This window comes from Narcine bancroftii, chromosome 4, assembly GCF_036971445.1.
Source record: "Narcine bancroftii isolate sNarBan1 chromosome 4, sNarBan1.hap1, whole genome shotgun sequence".
In the NCBI taxonomy this organism is placed as follows: domain Eukaryota; kingdom Metazoa; phylum Chordata; class Chondrichthyes; order Torpediniformes; family Narcinidae; genus Narcine; species Narcine bancroftii.
Genome location: NC_091472.1, coordinates 234,066,134 through 234,087,948, shown reverse-complemented (window position 1 = coordinate 234,087,948; position 21,815 = coordinate 234,066,134). Strand labels below are relative to the sequence as shown.

Genomic DNA, 21,815 nt, shown 5'->3' with positions numbered 1-21,815 from the left:
GCGATGGACCCCACCAGTGAGCCGTACTGTTTTTATCAACAACGCTGGGATTCAGAGGTCCATTAATGCTGCTCCCCCTGCACGTCCCCGGGAAACGCCAGAGCCCGCCGTCATTGATGGCTGCCACGGCCAGCCTATGTCAAAGCCTGGTTCATAAATGAGACTCCTTATCAGACTGTCAGATCCTGGTTGACACTGCAGCTGAGGTCAACATCCTTCCCCTCTCCACCTCCAACGCCCAGAGCCAAAGAATGGATTGAGAAACTAAGGGCTGCCAATAACTCAAACATATGCATCTTTGACATCCGCACCATTTCCCTTCATTTCTGCAGCTGTCATTTTACCTCAAAGTTCACTTTGGCATTCATTCGACAGCCACTCCTGGAGGCTGACTTCCTCCAAGCCATCTCTCTACTGGTGGACATTAAGGGACGGGGCTGGTACACTCAAAGACTTTCCAGTCCCTTTCACTCAGTGACACTAGACTCACAGCCCACACACCTATTTTCTGTGATTTGATGCTGTCAATGTGCTTGCACGCATTATTGCAGAGTTTCCTTCCATTACATTGCCACATCTCACCTCTGCAACACCCAAACATGGGGTGTGGCACCAGATCCTCTCTCAGGGACCTCCCCTCCACGCCAGGACGTGCCGTCTGCCATCTGAGAAATTTAACCTGGCAAGGGAGGAATTCCGTAAAATGGAGGCATCGTACAATAATCTGACAGTCTGTGGGTCTCACCATTCCACATGGTTCCCAAAGCATCAGGAGGGTGGAGACTAACGACGCCTCAATGATGCCACCATGTCCAACAGGTATCTGGTCCCCCACAAACAAGATTTCACCGCTAACCATCAGGGGGCCCGGATATTCTCAGGCTATCGTCAAATCCTGGTCCACCCTGGTGATATCCCCAAGACTGCCATATCACCCAATTTGGACTTTTTGAGTTCCTCCAAATGCCTTTTGGATTAAAAGAAATGCAGCTCAAACCTTCCAGAGCTTAATGGACACCATGGGCTGGGATCTCAAATTTGTTTTCATCGATTTCAATGATATTCTGATTTCTACCCGTGACCACGCCAAGCACGCTACTCACTTAAGACTTTTGTGCACTCACCTGAGTGAGTATGGGTTGACCATCAACTCGGCAAAATGCCAGTTCGGCTGTGAGACTATCGACTTCTTCGGGTGCCAGATTAATAAAGATGGGAAAGGCCATTCAGTCATTGCTAGGGCCTACAAGAATTCATTGGTATGATTAATTTTTACCACCAACTCATACAGGCAGCAGCCTGCATCATGAGGCTATTATTCTCCCTCATATCCAGTCATAAGAAAGACATTATATAGAACGAATGAGGCAGCTGAGGCATTCTAATCTGCTAAGGATGCTCTGTTTAGGCAACGCTACTGGTGCACCCTCGGCCTGATGCCCCGACAGCTTTCATGGTGGATGCCTCGAATACAGTGAACGGGGGTGTGCTTGGCCACTGGTGCATGGACAATGGCAGCCACTAGCCTTTTTTAGCAAGCACCTCCAGCCGCCGGAACTGAAATACAGTACGTTTGACTATGAACTGTTGGCTCTGTACCTGGCAGTGAGGCATTTTTAATATTTCCTGGAGGGCAGGAAATTCCAGATCTTCACCAACCATAAACAACCTATCGTTGCTTTCAGCAAAGTTTCAGATCCATGGACAACCAGGCAACTGAGACATCTTTCTTATATTTCAGAATTCTCCACCAACGTTAACCATATCATGGGAAAATCCAATGTAGTGGCTGCCACATTGTCCTGACCTGCCATTTCCACCATACATGCCCCCACCCAAGGCATCGACTACATGGCCCTGGTGAAAGCACAACAAACGGATCCTGATGTCCCCGCTTATCGGACTTCAGTAACTGGCCTGCAGCTGGAGGATGTCACAATCGGCTCAGGTGAAGTGAATCTTCTGTGTGACACAGCTGCAGGTAAACCATACCCAATCATCCCAGCTAATTGGAAAAGACAAATTTTCGACGTGGTCCACAATCCATCATTCCGTGCATTGGGACCACTGTCAGAATGGTGGCTGACCAATTCATGTGGCATGGCCACCAAAAAGAGATCAGCCAATGGGCAAGAACTTGCACACAATGTCAGTCTGTTATGATCCAAACACACGTTAAGGCCCTTCTCCAGACTTTCGAACCACAACGGTGAAGGTTCAGCCACATTCATATGGACATTGTTGACTCACTATTGGTGTCATGGGTGCTCGATACCTGCTCACTATTGTAGACTATTGAACCACATGGCCCTAAGCAGTTCCATTACCTGAGGTATCCACCGAGACGTGTGTTAGGGCCCTTCTAAATTACTGGGTGGCATGCTTTGGGGTCCCAGAACATCTCACCTCAGATAGAGGTCCCCAATTTACCTCCAGCCTATGGGCAGCCTTGGCCAATGCCCTTGGAACCTAACCACCAGACAACGGCATATCACCCACAATCCAATGGATTGGTGGAGAAGTTCCATAGGCACCTCAAATCAGCCATCATGGCCAGACTCTCATGGCCCAAATGGACAAACGAATTGCCCTGGGTCCTTCTGGGCATTGGAACTGTAACCCAAGGAGGATTTCAATATATCCGCAGCTGAGATGGTGTACGGCACGCCCTTAGTCATCCTGGGCAAATTCTTGGCTAGTACCCCGGAAGACCCACCAGAAGCCACCCTAGCCAGACTGTGCAAACGCTTGGGAACACTTACCCCAATTCTTTCCAAAGTGCATGGCCATCCTCAATCTATAGTCCCCAAAGACTTCAAGAACTATAAATATGTTTTGGTGAGGCACGGCGCTCATTGACCACCTCTCCAAAGATCTTTCGAGGGGACATATCACGACCTCCAACACAATGGGTCCACCTGTGTTCTGGACATCGGCAGCAGTGAAGAGACTTTCATGATTTAAACCAGCATATTTGGATAGCAATCAACCAATTAGACTCCCAATCCCTCACCAAAGGGGCAGGCCTTCCAAAGGTACTAATACCTCTCTGATTTCGGCGACGTCGTTCGAACATGGCAATCGAGCGGGCAGCATTATGCGTCAGCCTGACTATATAAAAGCCCATAGGCCACTGCAAAACAGGCTCAGCCAGCTAATTGCCGGCGATGGATCACAAAAGGGCCAATCAGTGCCCAGGGTGGCACAAACCACACTCGTCAATGATGCTGCAGAAAAACAGGCTAATCCAGCCAGTCACTGATGGCAGGTTGTAAGGACACCAATCAGAGCCCGAAGGAACAATGGCCATACTCGTTGGTGATGTGGCAGCCAGGGTCAGCCTGACTACATATACGAGAGCAGCCAGTTTATTAAATCAATGTCAAATGCACTCCTCGTTTTGTGTGCCTTTTATTTCTCAAGCTATAACCTCGAAACACACAAGACCCAGCTTTTACCACATCACTGTTTATCATTCCTGGATAAAGCTTGTATAGTTAATAGATGCAGGCTTATGCAAACCTCAAAAATCAGATCCTGGTGAATGTTACAAACTAATAAGCCCTTATCAGTACTAACAAAGGAACAGTTATGGAAAATTAACCAGACAATGGTAAATTCAAAATAATAGTTTTTATTAAACTATTATTAACATAACATTTCTTACTTATCTCTAAACTTAACTCTAAGCTTAATTGCTTTTTAGAACTACACCTGATGCTTGAGTTTCAATTAGGAACACTTCTGTTCTATTATGGCTCTGCTTTTCAGAGGAATCAACTCTGAGAATGAACTCTCTCTCTGAGTACAATGGTTCTCTGTAAATGTGTTGTGACCTGTGTGTGACCCTGTACCAGCCCACAACTAACTTACTAAAAATACATATGCAATATTTAAACTCTATAACTTACTTTACTAAGACATTTTTTATATGAAATATAACTTAATATTAACCTAAATATTAATATTAACACAGATCCATAACATGAATAATTATTGATAGGACCAACTCTGATGCTAAGAGTGAAAACAAAAGGTATATCTAGAGATGTTGCAGCATTTTCAGAATCATTCCCAGAAGCATTCACATCTTCTTTTTGATATACTGCAGATAGAATTCAACTGTCACATCACAAATAATCTCAATAGAACACAAAAAAATAACATACTTTTGTCTTCCCCTTAGGAACATAATAAATTCCAGAAGCTCGAAGCAGGAAATAGCGCTTCTTCCATGATTTCTTGCCATCTTCCTTCAGCCAAAGCAGGCCCTCAATTTCTGGAACAGTCACAGAACTTCCACAGAAAAACTCCTGCAGTCAAAGGAAATTAAAACAACAAATTCTTAAAAGGCAAAGATTAGAATTGAATGAAATTGGCCTGGGCTGCTGGAATTAAAGAAATATATCCCACATCATTAGACTCATGACTATTCAAAAGGGAAAAATTGGATGATGAGGGGTATAGGACATCACATTTTCTCAGCAGATACATCTTTCAACCCCTTTCATGTAGAGAAAGGCTTATTCAGAATCATTTGAAGCTGTTCAATTGTACTCAGCAAATTTTCATTTTCTGGCCTATTATTTGTTGGCTATGTTCCTTACTTCCACAGAGTGCAGTCCCAATTGGACAAGTGTGCTGGCAATACAGCTGGAGGCAGCTGCACAGATAAGAGACTTTGACATTTCAACACGTTCCTTGGATTTTTTTTTGTTTTGCTGGGTCAAACTTTGGCTACAGATGCTCCACCACTTACAATGGCTCAACTTACAATTTTTTTTAAGTTATGAAGGTATGCTGGTGCCATATTTTATGATTAAAAAATGAATTTTTCAGTGTGGAATAAAAGGTGTTCAACATTTAATTATAAAATAGCCTTTATTTTAGATAAATTCGTCCAGTTGTAGGCTATGATAAGTGGTCTGAGCACATTTAAGGTAGGCTATGATGTTTGGTAGGTGCGGTATTTCTTTTCGACATATGATTTTTCCACTAACGTGGGTTTATCAGAATGTAAACCCATCCAGCAGATATTCTTGCCTTGAAGTTTTGTGGACTAGTGAATGATGCTTCATTGCAATGAACCCTGCAAAACTGGGAATGAGTTGCGTTGCTTGATTTAAATGGAGAATTGGGGAGGGGGAATAAATTTCTTCTTGACAAGCTTTAAGAAAAAAATTCTGATCTTGGTTTTTTTTCTGAGAATGTATTTATTTTTCCAATTGGACAGATAGTTGAGAATAACTAAAAATAGAAAAATGCTGTAAATGCTCAGCGTCTATGGAATGAGAAGCAGAGTTAAAGACCTGAACTGAAACATTAACGATGTTTCTCTTCAACAGATGCCACCTGATTTGCTGAGTGTTTCCAGCATTTTCTCAGAATTTTTCAGAGTTGAGTTCAAATGGTTGTTCTCTTTTGGCAGGCAACAAATAGTCATACTTTTACCAAGTGACTTGAGGGATACCTTCGCACACAGAGGGTGGTGGGTTTGTGGAATGAGCTGCCAGAGAAAGAGGTTGAATTGGGAACAACTGTTACAACTATTAGACATTTAGGTGGGAAAATGGATAGGATTGGTGGTTCCCAACCTTTTTCTTTGCACTCACATACCACTTTAAGTATTCCTTATGCCATAGGTGCTCTGTGATTAGTAAGGGATTTCTTAAGGTGGGATGTGGGTGGAAAGAAAAAGGTTGAAAACCACTGTTGTAATCGTACCTAATTGACTCATTATGTGCACAGTTTCATAACTCCAAAGGAAATGGCCCAATTACAATTTTTCTCAAGCAAAATATTTCAGTAACAATTGGATCTAGAGCAGTAATTCTTCTCACTCACATCCCAACTTAAGCAATCCCTTACTAATCACAGAGCACTGATGGTATAGGGATTACTTAAAGTGGTATGTGAGTGCAAAGAAAAAGGTTGGGAACCACTGGTTTAGAGGGACAGTGGCCAAAGGCAGGCAAAATGGGAGTATGTGATTGGTCGGTAGGGGCAAGATGGGCCAAAGGGCTTGCTTCCATGGTGTAGAACTCTATAACTAAATAAAAAGTCCTTTTTCAAAATAAAACAGTACACCTATTTAAAGATTATTTATTTTTCACATCGCATAGAAGAATGGCTCCTGTGCACTAATACAGTGAAAACTATCAGAATCACAGAAGTAGATAGTCTTCACTAAACATAGGAACATAGGAAGTAGGAATAGGAGTAGGCCAAAAATGGCCCATCGAGCCTGCTCCGCCATTCAATACGATCATGGCTGATCTAATTTATGACCTAACTCCACCTACCTGCCTTCTCCCCATATCCCCTAATTCCTCTATCATATAAAAATTTATCTAACCAAATTTTAAATATGTTTAATGAGGCAGCCTCAACCACTTCCCTGGTTAGAGAATTCCAAACATTCACTACTCTCTGGGGAAAAACTATTTTTCCTCATCTCTGTCCTAAATCTACTCCTCCGAATCTTGAGACTGTGTCCTCTCGTTTTAGTTTCCCCGGCCAGCTCAAAAAACCTTCCTACATCTATCCTATCCATACCCTTCATAATCCTATATGTTTCTATAAGATCTCCTCTCATTCTTCTGAACTCGAGCGAATACAATCCTAGACAATTTAATCTTTCATCATAAGTCAACCCCCTCATCCCAGGGATCAACCTAGTAAACCTCCTCTGGACCGTCTCCAAAGCCAGTATATCCTTCCTCAAATATGGAGACCAGAACTGGACACAGTACTCCAGGTGCGGTCTCACCAGTACCTTATACAGTTGCAACATTACCTCCCTACTGCTGAATTCAATTCCTCTAGCGATGAAGGCCAACATTCCATTTGCATTCTTAATAACCTGCTGCACCTGCAACCTAACTTTTTGCGATTCATGCACAAGCACTCCCAAGTCCCTTTGCACAACAGCATGCTGTAGTTTTTCACCCTTTAAATAATATTCATCTCTTTTATTTTTCTTGCCAAAGTGGATAACCTCACACTTACTAACATTGTACTCCATCTGCCAGACCTTTGCCCACTCATCCAGCTTAACTGTATCCCTCTGCAGACTCTCCACATCCTCATTACAATTTGCTCTTCCACTCAATTTGGTGTCATCCGCAAACTTGGCTACACCACATTTTGTCCCCTCCCCCAAGTCATCAATGTAAATGATGAACAGTTGTGGGCCTAACACTGACCTCTGCGGCACCCCACTTACCACTCTCTGCCAACCTGAAAAACTCCCATTTATCCCGACTCTCTGCCTCCTGTCAGACAACCAATTTTCAATCCAGGCCAATATACTTCCCCGGACTCCACTTTCCTGTAACTTACTAAGAAGTCTCTTGTGCAGCACCTTATCAAACACTTTCTGGAAATCCAAATATACAACATCAACCTGTTCCCCTCTATCCACCGCACCCATTATATCCTCAAAGAATCCTAACAAGTTTGTCAAACAAGATCTTCCCTTTCTAAAGCCATGCTGCGTCTGCCTGATTGAACCCTTACGTTCCAAAAGTTTCACTATTTCATCTTTAATGACGGCTTCAAGCATTTTTCCAACTACAGACGTCAAGCTAATTGGCCGATAATTTCCAGTCTTCTGCCTACATCCCTTCTTAAAAGGTGGCGTGGCATTTGCTGTTTTCCAGTCTGCCGGGACCTGCCCAGAATCCAAGGAATTTTGGTATATGACCACCAATGCATCAACTATAACTTCTGCCATTTCCTTCAGAACCCTTGGATGGATATCATCAGGACCAGGTGATTTGTCTAGCTTTAGTCCCATTAATTTCTCCATCACTACTTCCTTTGTAACAATTATTTTATCAAGGCCCTCCCCAACATTCGCATCCTTAACTCCGCACTTCGGCATACTGGACGTGTCTTCCACCGTGAAGACTGACACAAAATATTTGTTTAATGCCTCGGCCATTTCCTCATTTTTTGCTACCAGTTTTCCTTTCTCATCCTCCAAGGGTCCTATGTTAACTCTGGCCACCCTCTTCCGTTTTATATATTTATAAAATTTTTTGCTTTCTGTTTTTATATTTTGTGCCAATTTACTTTTATAATCCTTTTTCCCATTTCTTATTACCCACTTTGTAACCCCTTGTTGTCTCTTAAAGTTTTCCCAATCTTCCAGTTTCCCACTACTCTTTGCAGCCTTGTACACCTGCACCTTCAATTTTATACTCTCCTTTATTTCCTTTGTTAACCACGGGTGATTTTTCCCTCCCTTGCTGCCCTTTTTCCTGACCGGAATATATTTTTGTTGAGGATTACAAAATATTTCTTTGAAAATCTTCCACTGTTCCTCAACTGTTTCATCAATTAGCCTGTGCTCCCAGTCCACTCTGCCCAATTCCTCCCTAATCCTATGGTAGTCACCCCTGTTTAAGCATAATATATTAATTTTAGATCTAACTATTTCCCCTTCCATCTGAATGAGAAATTCAATCATACTAGGAAAATAATGTTGAATAGCTTGTGTCATCACTTTTCATTTAGTTCAACAACACCTCTTCATATGAATTGGAAGCGGTAAAAGTGTATAGACTCAAAGTGCTGGAAAGAATTTGAACACCATTGGTTTTCGTGCTCTTAATATGGAGTTGATGTAGGAGGCACAGGTCAATATTCTTGACAGATAACTGATTGGAGAATAATCATCCCGAGTTTGGACTCAGATAGGAAATAGTAACCTTTTCCTCAACTTGCAGATAATGAATGCCCCTGCAAGACTGCTGGAATTGAAGCAGAATCTTTGGAAGATAAGGCAGATTTGAAAAATCAAGGAAGATAAAATTTTATTATAATTGTGTTTATGAAAAGCTAGAGAAACAAAAAGGTAGAATAAAAAATAAAGCCTCCTTCACAAAGTATAAATATATTAGAAACTGTGCAAGAGCATCATTGTTTGCCAGCGGGAGATCCATTTCAAAGTCTAATACCGCATGAAAAGAAACTGTCCTTAAATCTGGAAATTGCCTGAGAATCAAAAAGGTTTATCTTCGATTTTCAAATGAACTTCAATTACCTCAAGAATTCAAATCTTAACTTACACTCGTGACATACCTCAAGTAATGCTTCTTTATTTCTGTCTCCCATTTCGGAGTTCTCCCTCTTCCCCAGTAGGTAATTCTGTAATAAATAACTCATTCATGCCATAAAAAGCATATTTTAAACAGTTCTACAACAGTTTTTCAATGTGTTGAGACCCATTACTTGCTGCCTTAGCCAGTGCAGTCCCATGCTCCAAGAATAATTGACAAAGTGGATTTGTAGCAAGTGAGACCACAGGTTTAGTTAGTTTCTGAACTTGGACTGGGAAAGACAGTGATACCACACTTAGCCTGCATCCACTGCTCTGCATCCTGGAACATGAGGAAGAATAAAATGCAGTGATGCACTGGGAGACGGGATTGCCTGATTGCTTTCTGAATAGACGTAGTGAGGATGTCTAAACAGTGGATGAATGAGGCATATGGAGCCTGAGAATCTTGACAGTGAAGCTGATGCAGCTTATATTTCTTTCTTGCAGATTCTGTGGTCCCAGAGGTTTGAAAAAATTAAATTCCCAATGCTGTTCCTACTCTGCTGGATAATCAGAACTTCAACATTCGTAACTGAATATCAAACCATGAAGGATGAAATTTAAACAATGTTTAATAGAGGCTAGGTAATACACAAGAATAGACCCATAAAAGCCTGGTATTTAGAAAATTAGCTAAAAATCTTGGAAATGCACAAGTCTGTTTGGGGGTGGTGGGGAGATGGCAGGGTACTGCCCAGAAGAATGAGGTTTTCAACATTCTCAGATACTTTAACTTCATATCATAGCCATGAGATCACAGGAGGAAGTAAATGGAGCCCATTGTGTCAATGTTAACTTCTTGACTGAAACTGCATCCTTCAATCCATTTCTCAGCCTTTGAGGTGAAATATTGACATTGGATCTATCTCCAGTATGTACTACAAAAACTCTATTGAAATGGGAGTTATGGTACTTGGACTGAATTTTATGCATGAGGCAAATGTGAACATTTTTAGCATTCCTTGCACCAATAATTTTAAAGGAAGATAGCATGATGAGATTGAGTCAATAACAAGCCAAGAGAGGGTAGGCTTTGCTGAAAATAAAAATGACCACACATGTTACAATTAATGCAACTGTGGCAAGGAAGATAATGTGTTTAAATCTCAAATATATGCCTTTTGCGAACACAAGCTATATGGGGAAAAACATTCAAATAATGAGACATCATTACTCTACACCAGCCATTGTCGACCTTTTTCAGCTATGTAGCGCCATCCCCCACCCCCAGGACTCTGCTCAAACTTTATGGGTCCCTTTCCCTGTGAAGCAGTCAAGTTTTGATTTCTTCCATACTTCTCTCCTACCAACTACATAAAAAGAAATTCTGAAGTGAAACATAAAAGTCTGCAGATGCAGTGATTGAAGTGAAGATATAATGCTGGATAAACCACTAGTCAAACAGTGTACTTTACAGAGCAAAGATAAAAATACATAACCAACTCTTCGGGCTTGGGGCCCTTCATCAAGGTGTGAACAAGAGGAGGTAATAGGTGGATAAGGGAGGGAGGACACAAAAGAAAACAGGGGAAGGGGGGATAGCTCTGTGAATTGTGCCTGAATAAAATACAGGAATCTCTCACTGGCCATCCATTTCAATTCTATGCCACACTCCTGCACTAACATGTCTGTTCATGGCCTCATGCACTGTCAAACCAAGGCCACCCTTAAATTGGAGGAGTAACACCTTGTATTCTGTCTGAACACTCTCCAACCAAATGGCATAAACATAGTCTTTTCTGGTTTCTGCTGAGCCACTTCCCTTTCTCCCCTATTCTTCTGTCTCCTTTCCTCCAGCTCTCCAGCCCCTTCCCTCTTCATTCATAGAGTTGTCTCTCCTCTCCGTTTTCTCGAGACATCCTTCCCTTCTCCACTTATTACCTCTTCCCTGAGCTTCTCTGCCTGCCCTTCACCTTCATCATTTTATTCAGGTGTTTGCCTACATTTTGCTCATACTTTGATGAAGATCTGAAACATTGGTTATGTATCTTTATATTCGCTATATTCAGTATGCTGTTTCTCCAGCATTGTGTTTTTACTAAAAAATATTTGTTACTTGAGGTGAAAAGAAAACAAGGCTTTCACTTAAATGTGCTGTGGCCCCTGGAGGGAGAGGGATGTTGAGCCTAGGGGCCCCATTGAGAATAGTTGCTTAAGACCATTTCAATTAATAATTTGCATTCAGCTGAAATTTCATCTTCCCATTTCTATTCACAAAGAAGGATGAAGTACTTCTTGATTTTAGATCCATAGAGAATGAAAGGGGTTTAAGAGATGAGAAAAAGGATAAATTGTCACAGTGAAAGACAACCATGGGGCTGATCTGGTGTCCCAAAAAGCACTAGCTGCTTGCCTGAGCGAGGATCCAGGTGCAATCTTCTTTCGTAGCCTGATTCAGGGCAATACTGAGACACAACATCATAGCTCCAGAGACCAGGTTCAATCCTGACCTTTAGTGTTTTCTGCATAAAGTTCATAATATTTTCCACTACCCCAGCAGCCAATGTTTTCCATTTATTGAATGGAGTCTGTTTGCCTGTGGCTCGCAAGGTGAGGAGGCAGACCTCCCAGCTTGAGACTGCCCAGACACATTTGGCAAAAAGTGCCACAGCTGGAATTCTGTGTATAGCAGGATTGCAAACTGGGGCTTCTGTTGAGAATCATGAGCAAGTCTCCATATCAGTGGTGGCATCGAGTCAGAATTTTTAAGCAATGGGATATAGAAAGAAAACACAAAATTCTTGTGATTTATAGATGTCATTTATAGAAAGTACAGTTGTGATCAATCACAGTAAAATTGTCAAATGATTATACTTTAAGCTGCAATAAACTAAAACTAATTACAAACTGTATGGAAATAAATTTAAACATACGACACGGTAATAGACCCTTAAGGCCCACAAGTCCACACCACCCAATTGACCTACAATCCCCAGTACACTTTCAGCAGTGGGAGGAAACCAGAGCACTTGAAGGAGACCCACACAGACATGGGGAGAACATACAAACTCCTTACAGACAGCACCAGATTTGAACCCTGCTAGTGCTGTAACAGCATTGCACTAACCGTGCCAGCCTAACTTAGGATCATCTATTTGATAATGATAGCATTGTCGAATACATGGGTGCGATCCTCACAAAAATATAAGTAATTTTGTAAGCAATGGAAGTCTACCATTTGCCATTTTCCTTGTAAAGTTTACATACCTGTGGATTTTTAAAAAGAGCATACTTCTCAATGCGTTCAGTAAACATGAGCTTATTCTGACTGTCCCGAGTCCAGTTCAGCAAATTCTCCACCAGATTTTCATGATCTTCAAAGATCCTTTCTGTAATTGAAAAAAAAGGGTTTTTGCAGAGACAGAATGCAAAATCCCACACACATTCCTTATCAATGTTGTGCCTTAATGCATGAGGATTTGTCCAAAAATCCGGTCCATTTAGCTCTGCAACTTTCACAAATCAGATTATCTGGAAAGTTTTATAGTGTAATGATTTGGTTACTGGCCCAGCCAAAGTCAAGACTGTCTTAGGTTAAAGTCAACTCTTGCCCTACTCTCTTAGCAAGGAAACCCTTGAGTCACATTTTTTTTGTTTACCTTACAACACAGACATCAGATTTTCTCAAGTACCTAATAACCTGTAGATTGTGTTTTAATTGGTCATTTTCATTAAAAATATTTACAGCAGCCTGATCCAGATCTTTATATGTTGTCGAGCAATTACAACTGGCAACTGTCTTATGTAATATTCACTTTACCAGCTTAGTTCAGAATATCCAAAATTCATTCAAAAGTTAATGTGTAGACAAGAATATTTTATTTTGGCCATTATCAAGTTTTATATTGCTTTGGAGGGAAACAAAAATGAATGTTTCAGTTCAGCCTGAGGTCTCTTGGACACAGGTGGTCATTCGTTGAGTGATCAACCTTAAATTCAGCAATGGACGAATACTGTCCAATATCTAGTTGTACAACATTGGATATAGTCCAAATTTTGAAACTATTTTTTTTCATTATTTTCTTCATGTGCACTTTCCCAAACTTACTGAAGACTGTATTAAGTACCATGAAATATGGCCAACTGCAAATCATTAATTGGTTTTAATGTATGCTCTTTCCTTAATACTACATATGTGGTACACACCGAGACTATTTCACTTCCATGAATTATTGCATGATCTTCACTGCCACAAAGATACCAACCTTTTTATACACAGTTTCTTACAAAGTGGTTGCTTTTTATTAGCAGAACCAGAGTCAATGAATTTATCTTAATTAGCTGCATCATATCCCTATAACTAGTTTATTGGGAAGTGGAAGAACACAGCTGGGAAAGTAGACTGCCCAATAAGAATATGCATAAAAGGCAGAAATAAGTCAATATAATCATATGGCCTTTCCATAAAACGTTCCCAAAGGGCTGCAAATATTAATCTGGTTTATTACAATTCTACTGCAAAATAAATACTTTAATTTTTAATTTCTTTCATCGCTTTGTAGGAGACACAGACTGTGGAAATCCACCACATCCTATTCAGATTTATTTAATGTTCAAAGCACAGTTGTAATCTGAACAAAAGCAATTTCTTTCTTCTGGAAAGTGAATTGTAATCACGGCCTGAGTCCTGAGGACAAGATTTAAGTCTTCTATTAACATTGATCTGCCTTGGAAATTTTCTTAGCCATTCTGTTAATGGGCATATCATTAATGGACTGATTAGCTTGTGTTCAGGGATGCGCCCACACAGCTCCATTTATTATTATGCAACGCTGCACAGCAGAGTGGTATGTTTAATGCATGACCCAAGAAATATTCGATCATGCATTTTTCTCCTTCATAAGTAATTTTTGAAAAGTTTATTTGGCCTATTGATGTGTTATAAAAAATGACAAGCTGTATGCTCACAATGGATGACCTATATGGTTCTGAACATTTATGATAATTCTTCGAGTCCACTGCTTTTCAAAATGTGATTTAAACAGATTTCATTAAACGGTCGTTTTGAGAGTTATGCAGCAACATTAAAAGCTGTATTTCAATGTGAGTATATTTTGGGAGCTCTGTTGAGATCTGAAAAGTCATGGCAGCTATCAATGCACTACACCTTTGAAATAAAATCCAACATTGAACACACACTATATTGTGAGATGATTTCAGGACTAAACAATTGCAGGTGATGTGGAGTTCTCATGTCCTGTTACTCCACTTTGAGGAAAAACACAATTGTGGGTTTTAACTTTTCCCATAATAAAGAAATTTACTACATGCAGTTGTGCATTTGAAAATGGTATTTCCAGTTTGAGTCTATTATAGATCTGTCATAGGAATAGGAGGAAATATGGCTCATGTATGGGCAATTGGGATTGGTTAAATGTGGCATCAGAACCATGTTAAATTAATGAATTAAAGACCATACAAGACTAAAATATATTGGATGAAGTATAATTCTTGCTGGACATTAGTAGACATGGGATAAGGTTGATCAATCATAGTATAAAGCACCTACAGTTTATTTGAAATTGTTAAATTATTTGTTAGGCTGGAGGTACAAGATATTTTTTTTAAAAATACACCCAACCAGCAATTAACAGTTAATTTCCAGCCCACCAGAATATCTGACAATTGGGTATGTCCTGCAAGAACAGGTCGAGTATGCTGAACCTATTATCACTGATGCAGAACTAAGTTTAAATCAGTACACTATGAAAAGGAGCACACAAATACTCCACTTAGCACTCCCTACAGAATACAAGAGTCTTGGTCCTCCAGTTCATTAGCTCATACTTAATCTCTGCAATGAATTGTTTAGGGCTCAGCGTGAAGAGCCTGCCTGTGAGAGCTGGCTAGGGTGAGTAGTTTATTTTTTTCTGCTGAGATGTAGGTTTCACATTTGTACCTTAGCCAGCATGATGAATGTGGGCCATTAGTGGGGACTGACAGTTGTTGCTTCATATATTGACATATTGCCCAGATCCTACAATTACTCCATTCACCTTCTGCTATATGTAATAGAATCTATTTCCTTTTGTTTAGCAGCAATAGGTCAATGGCCAGAAAAGATCAATGGCCAGTGATCACTGTTGATCTGGTTACCAAAGAGAAATCTCTCAGCTGGGGAGGACTGTTCTGTAATAGAAAAGGGTCAGCAATAGCTTCCAATAGAAACCGTAGAATCTGAATAGTCTGACAGCAAGGCAGATGTTGACTGACCAGCATCAACCTACATCTAAGAGATGTAGTTCTAACAGGCCAATCCTCCACAATGAGCAACAGATCATTCACTGATAGATTTGTATTACATTTCCTGCACAGCAACAAGGAGGAAAGAGACTACTCGGTTCCTTGCATGTATGCTTCTAACTCAGTAACAGGGAAGGCAATGGTTCATACCAAGATAGCAGCAGCATCGGTACTACATTTCTACATCTATAATGTTGATTCCATTGGAGCTCTCATTCCTGACAACACATCCTGGGTATTAAGTGAGATATTAGTGTGGATTCTTGGAAGTGTCAACAGCATAAAAGATTTTGAGAGGGGTTCACAATATAGATGTTGTGACTCTATATTCCAGGTGGAGTCTACAATTGTCCATAAATTGTTTTGGGGGGTGAGAATAAGTCACTTAGGTTTCAAATGATACGATCGATATTAAAGTACATGGGATCAGGTGAGCTGAAGAGTTGAGAAAAATGATCAGCCTATCGTAATGAATAGTAGTGTAAAGTTGAGTGATATTCTTGCACAATTGGTTGCTGAACACCACTAACTCACCCATTTGAAGTTCAGGAATTGTTTCAACCAATGACCAATCTGAGCTGAATCCACAGTGTGACTTGTCCATGAGGTTGTCTAGCACCTGCCTAACTGTTTGCCTTTCATCAACCATCATAGTTTTGGAGCTCTCATCAGTCATGTGGACCCGTATCACCAGCTGCAGGGATGAAATCAGAGTTAATAGGAAGTTAAAACTTCTACTTTATTATTTCCAAATATCAACTCAGCTTAAAAGTTCCCACAAGTGTGAGTCTAAGATAATAATCATGTATTTTCAGAGAAACATCTTATAATTTCTGATCTCAATTTTTAAAATACAATTATTAATGTTTAGTAAAGAATGATTATAAGAATGACATCCTTAAGTTGATGGCACAGTAAGTGTGGTTACATTTCATGCCTTCAAATTTACATGAATATTTTTCTTATATTGTAATACAATTACATATGCTTCTCTATAAATTTATTGGCTTAACAGTTTCCAAACATGGCAGACCTTATGATTAGGCATGGTACAGCAAGGCTGGCATAGTGGTTAGTGCAAAGCCTTTACAGTGCCAGCAATTGGGACTTGGGTTTGAATCACGTGCTGTCTATAAGGAGTTTGTACATTCTTCCCGCATCTGCATGGGTTTTCCCCAGGGATCCGGTTTCCTCCAAATGCTCAATACATACCAGGGGTGTAGGTTAATTGGGTGTAAATTGGGTGGCAAGGATTCATGGGCTGAAATGGCCTGTTGTTGTGCTGTACGTTTAAATTTAAAGTGCCTAATAATACTCATAAGTAATATTCAATTCCTCTGTGACCAAAACAAGTTTTAAATATAGGTTAGAAATGTTTAAAGTGCTGCATTCAACATCTGATTGGCTTTATCAGTCTGCTAAGTTGAAAAGGAGCAGTGAGCTCGTGGATGGATAAAAGTAATGCAAATTGACATGTCTAAGGAAGGACATCATAATCAGGTTTCTCTTTTCCTCTACCTATCTCCTCGCTGCCACCATTCTCATCTGTTCTATTTGGAACAAAATATTTGATTCACATCAACACTTAAAAGGTCGAGTTGGGTTTGAGAGGCATGGAAAACTTTGGCCTAGGAGCAGATGCGCCACCTGCCGTCATCTTCATCAGAGATGTCCTGCTTCAAAAAACATAGCTTCCCCTCTACCACCATCAACTCTGCCTTCACCCACATATCCTCTATCTGCCCTAGCCTCCTCTGCCCCACACGCACCAGGGACAGGATTCTGCTTGTCCTCACTTACCACCCTCCTGGCCTTCACATCCAAAATATCACCCTTCATCATTTTAGCCATCTACTACGTGATCTCACCATCATATTTCTTCCCTTCTCCTCCCCCATCTGCCTTCCACAGGGACTGCTCCCTCAGCGACTGGGAACCTATCCTAGTTGGGACCCAAAACAGTCCTTCCAAATGAAGCAACACTTCATGCAAAATTGCAGGAGTAATCTACTACATCTGGTGCTCCCGTTGTGGTCTCCTTTACATCGGAAAGACTGGATGCAGATTGGGAGATCGCTTCACTGAGCCCCTCAGCTCTGTCTGCTGCAATAGTGGGGATCTCCCAGTAGCCATCATTTTAATTCCTAGCTTTATTCCCCATCACTTATTCCATCCAGCCACTCTCCAATCAGATGGCATCAACATCGACTTTTTCTGGTTTCCATTAGCTCCTACTCCCATCTTTCCCTACATCTCCTTCCTCTAGCTGTCTCTTTCCCTCTGCCTCCTTTCCTCCAGTTCTGCTTTAACAGAGTCAAAAACAAACCCACCCCCCATCGATTCTCACCTTTCCTCTTTCCTGTCCTCCGATCCATATCCTATTAACACCTTTGGTCTATTGAACTGTACTCCTCCCCTGCCCATTCTTCCCTCTCCCCAGCCTTTTAATTCAGGTGCCTGTCTGCTTTTCACTCATACCTTGAAGGGATTAGACCTAAAATAGACACTGTGAGACCTGCTGAGTTACTCCAGCATTTATGTGCTTTTACTTAAAACATCCACCCTAATTCCCCTTGAACAGAATAGCTTGCGAAACCACCAAGACAACACCAGTGAGTTTTTCTCATGTTACAGTGAAAACATGGCTCAAGGAATGTCTGGCTAACCACAATGTCAAGTTAAATTAATGCCGTTTGCCTCCACTGGTCTATATCCCTTCATTTTCTGCCTGTTCATATGCCTCTTAAACATTGCTTTTATATCTGGTTTTACCACCTCCTTTGGCAGCGTGTGCCAGGCACCTACCACTCTGTGTAAAAAAGTGTGCCCCACAACCTTTAAACTTTTCCCTTCTCATCTTAAATGTTTTGTCTTCTACTATTTGATATTTCCACTGTAGGAAAAAGACCGACGATCTACCTCATCAATACTTCTCATAATTTCATATACTTCTATCAGGTTTCACCTCCAACACTCTAAATAAAACTATTCAAGTTTGTCTAACCTCCAGTCCAATCCAGACAATATCCTGCTTAACCTCTTCTGCACATCTTTCTATGGTATGACAACCTGAACTGCACACGATACACCAAATATACCCAAAGTTTTATACAGTAGCAACATAAATTCCCAACTTTTATACTTAATGTCCAGACTGATGAAGGCAAGTATGCTATACACTTTTTCACCACCCTATCCATTTGTGTTGGCACTTTCAAGGATTTATCGATTTGTACCCTATGATCCCTCTGTACACCAATACTCCGAAGGGTCTTACTGCATACCTTCTCCCACATTTGATCTCCAAAATGCAACACCTTGCCCAATTAAACTCTACAGATAGAACATTGCAACATTGGACAGGCCCTTCAGCCCACAATGTTGTGCCGACTTATATCTACTAAAAAAAGAATTTCCCTACCTCATAATCCTCTATTTTTCTTTCATCCATGTGCCTGCCAAAAGGCCTTTTCACAGTAGAAACCCGATAAATTGTGAGCAACCCATCTTTATATCCTGGTAGGGTCATTCACACTAAACCAAGAAAAACCGGTTCAGTGCACACTTTCACATTACCTACCACGGAGCAAAGTGGGTGGGGGGGGGGGGGGGGGGCAACCTCCAGCAGTGACGTCCTAAGTGAAATTGTACCAGAAATAAAGCATACACAATTTATGAAAGAGCGTGGGGAAAAACACACACAATTTAGTAAGACATACGTTCGCATTGTATAGAAGAGCATGGGAAAAAACTGCACAATGTAATAGGACATACATGCACAATGTATAAAAGAGCATGGGAAAAAGCATGCACAATTTAATAAGACATATGAGCACAATGTATAAAAGTGTGGGGAATAAACCATGCACAATTTAATAAGACATACGTGTACAATATATAAAAGAGCATGGAAAAAGAAGCTCACAATAAAACACATGCACACAATGTATAAAAGAGCATGGGAAAATACACAGATAATTTAATAAAACACGCACACAATTTATAAGAGTGTGGGAAATCTACTCCAAGCATTGATCGAAGGAAGTGGATTTCAAACTTTTTCTTTCCACTTACATACCACCTTAAATAATCCCTTACTAATCACAGCTACCTATCGTTGAGGGCTGGTGGCAGACTGTCGATGAAGGAGTGGGTCGGTGGCTTTAGACTGTTCAAACTGAGGACGAACACACAGACCAGCTTGTCCCAATCTGGCAAATCTTAAGTGTCAAATCTTTGTGGTTTGTGATTGTCTTCACAATTCTGGCAGACCTAGTGTCAAATCTAATGCTCTGCAAATTTCTGCCATTTCCCCACCCAAATTTTTTAACTGATCTATATACTTTGACAACCTTTCTCATTATCAACAATGCCAACAATTTGCATGCCATCTGCAAACTTGCAAATCAGACCATCTATATTTTCATCCAAATCATTAATATATTGTATATTACAAACAAGAGAGGTACCAGCACTGATCCTTGTGGATCACCAAAGGTCACACACCTCCAATCAAAAAGACACCCTCCTACCACTAACCATATTCCTTCTACCATTTCCACTGTATTTTTAACAATACTCCAGATGTTTCATGGTCACTATTACTAACCAGTAACTAGCAATGAAGTACCAATTGCACCTCATCCATTCTGTTCAGCAGGCTACTTTGTTCGCCTGAAATAAAATTTACAAAGCCCACTCAGTTCTAAGCTCCATCATGACAAGAGATTACCAGAAAATTCAAGGAAGACTTCAAAGCCTTTTAATAAATAAAAGATTCCGGAAATACTTGGCCCACAGCCACTCAAGATGGAGAATGAACATTCAGGCTAGCACAGAGAAACTTGTCTGAATGACAGAACCATATAGGAGTCCAAAGTAAATGGTGGAATGAGAGCATGATCTAAAGGTATATCTACCCACTCAGCAAACTAAAAATAACCCTTGCCCTGCCTGTGGTAGAGCCTACAGATTCCTTTTTTGACCTCATTAGTCCTCTCAGAAACACAGTGGAAAGGAGTCATCCTTGATTGGGGGGTGGTGAGGGGTGGGGAAACAGCCTAAAAACAAATCTTTAATTCCAGAATCTGTTAAAATAATTTAATTGAATGATCCAGCCACTGTTGCTGGTTTTAATTTCCTGTACCTGAATGATTTACCTATGTTCAAGATTTCTAGCATAGCAATTTACCTCATCAAAAGTTTTTTTAAATCCAGAATGAGTGTTTTTTCAAGTGTGAGAAAAGTATTCGCTCTGCTGAAAGTTCAACAGTCAAATGCCAAAGATTTAATTTTCTTGGTAAAAGATATGGATGGGAGATCAGGATAATCCTTTTCACTTTTTTTCTGGAAGAAGTCTAGATTAGCTGAGTGCACTTAATAGGACCCTTGTTGTGTGACTTAAATTATGTGGACAAAACTGCATTTGGAAGTAATAAGCAAGAGGAAACAAAGGAAAATCAGTGGATACTGTTCAATTGCATTTTTATAAGGCCTTTGACAAGGTGCCAAACAGAGGCTGCTAAAATAGATAGGAGCAGGAAAGGTACCAGTATGGATAGGAGATTGGCTGACTGGCAGAAGGCAAAGAGTTGTAATAAAGGAGACTTTTTCTGGCTGGCTGCCAGTGACTAGTAGTTCCGCAAGAATCACTGAGGGGTCCAATACTTTTTATGTGATTTGTAAATGATTTAGGTGACTGAATTGATGGCCATGTTTGTGAATGATACAAATGGAGGGGCAGGAAGTGTTGGGGAAGCAGGGAGTCTGCAGAGGGCTTGGACAGATTAGGAGAATGGGCAAAGAAGTGGGAGATGGAATTCAGTGCAGGGAAGTGAACAGTCCGGCACTGTGGAATAAGGAATAAAGTAGTAGCAGTATTTAAAAATAGGGGAGATACTTCTGAAAGCAGAGGTCACAAGGGACTTGAGACTTCTAGAGTAGATTCCTTAAAGTTTAACTTGCAGGTTGAGTCAGTAGTTGATGCACCATTAATTACTTCAAATGACTAGAAATTATATAGAAAAATATAGGCTTTTATTAACAACAGAATAGAGGCACATCCATCCTGGTCGACTGTCCTGGACTGAGGGAGCTGTGGCACTGTCGCTTTTATTCAGGGATCTGAGAAAGGACCCACAGGCACAGTCAGCAAAGGAGCATGTCCAGACATGTACTAACACAGCCAAAACATATATAAAGTGATTACCACATTCACCCCTCATTTTAGAAAGAGTCTGGTGGGGGGAAGTGAATTAAATGTTCTTACAAATTGAGTCTTTTGGGTGGATTGGTCTACTGCTGCAACTGTTGTAGCACCGGTTGTGGTGCAGCTGTTGAATCCTGCATGATCTGGACACCTGTATGTTGTCATTGGCGTCAGCTTGGTGGATGCGTAATGATGGATCTAGCATGTCATCCACTGGGACTGGGGAAATATGCCATGACCCTGGTGCATTATGGGTAG

At 40.7% G+C, this 21,815-nt stretch overlaps 1 protein-coding gene across 22 annotated transcripts in view; it reads right to left on the bottom strand.

Moving 5' to 3' along the window:
- The window catches only part of LOC138761720 (ras-associated and pleckstrin homology domains-containing protein 1-like), a 285,406-nt gene that overhangs the window by 46,085 nt on the left and 217,506 nt on the right, over window positions 1–21,815 (bottom strand). For all 22 annotated transcript variants that reach the window (XR_011356453.1, XR_011356454.1, XM_069934330.1 and 19 more), the window contains 4 exons: window positions 15,884–16,043; window positions 12,314–12,435; window positions 9,088–9,153; window positions 4,170–4,313 (listed from right to left, as the gene is read on the bottom strand). Coding sequence is in view for 20 of the 22 variants with exons in the window: in XM_069934330.1 (XP_069790431.1) it covers window positions 4,170–4,313; window positions 9,088–9,153; window positions 12,314–12,435; window positions 15,884–16,043 (492 nt within the window). In the remaining 2 variants the exon portion in view is untranslated. The remainder of the gene's footprint in view (window positions 1–4,169; window positions 4,314–9,087; window positions 9,154–12,313; window positions 12,436–15,883; window positions 16,044–21,815) is intronic.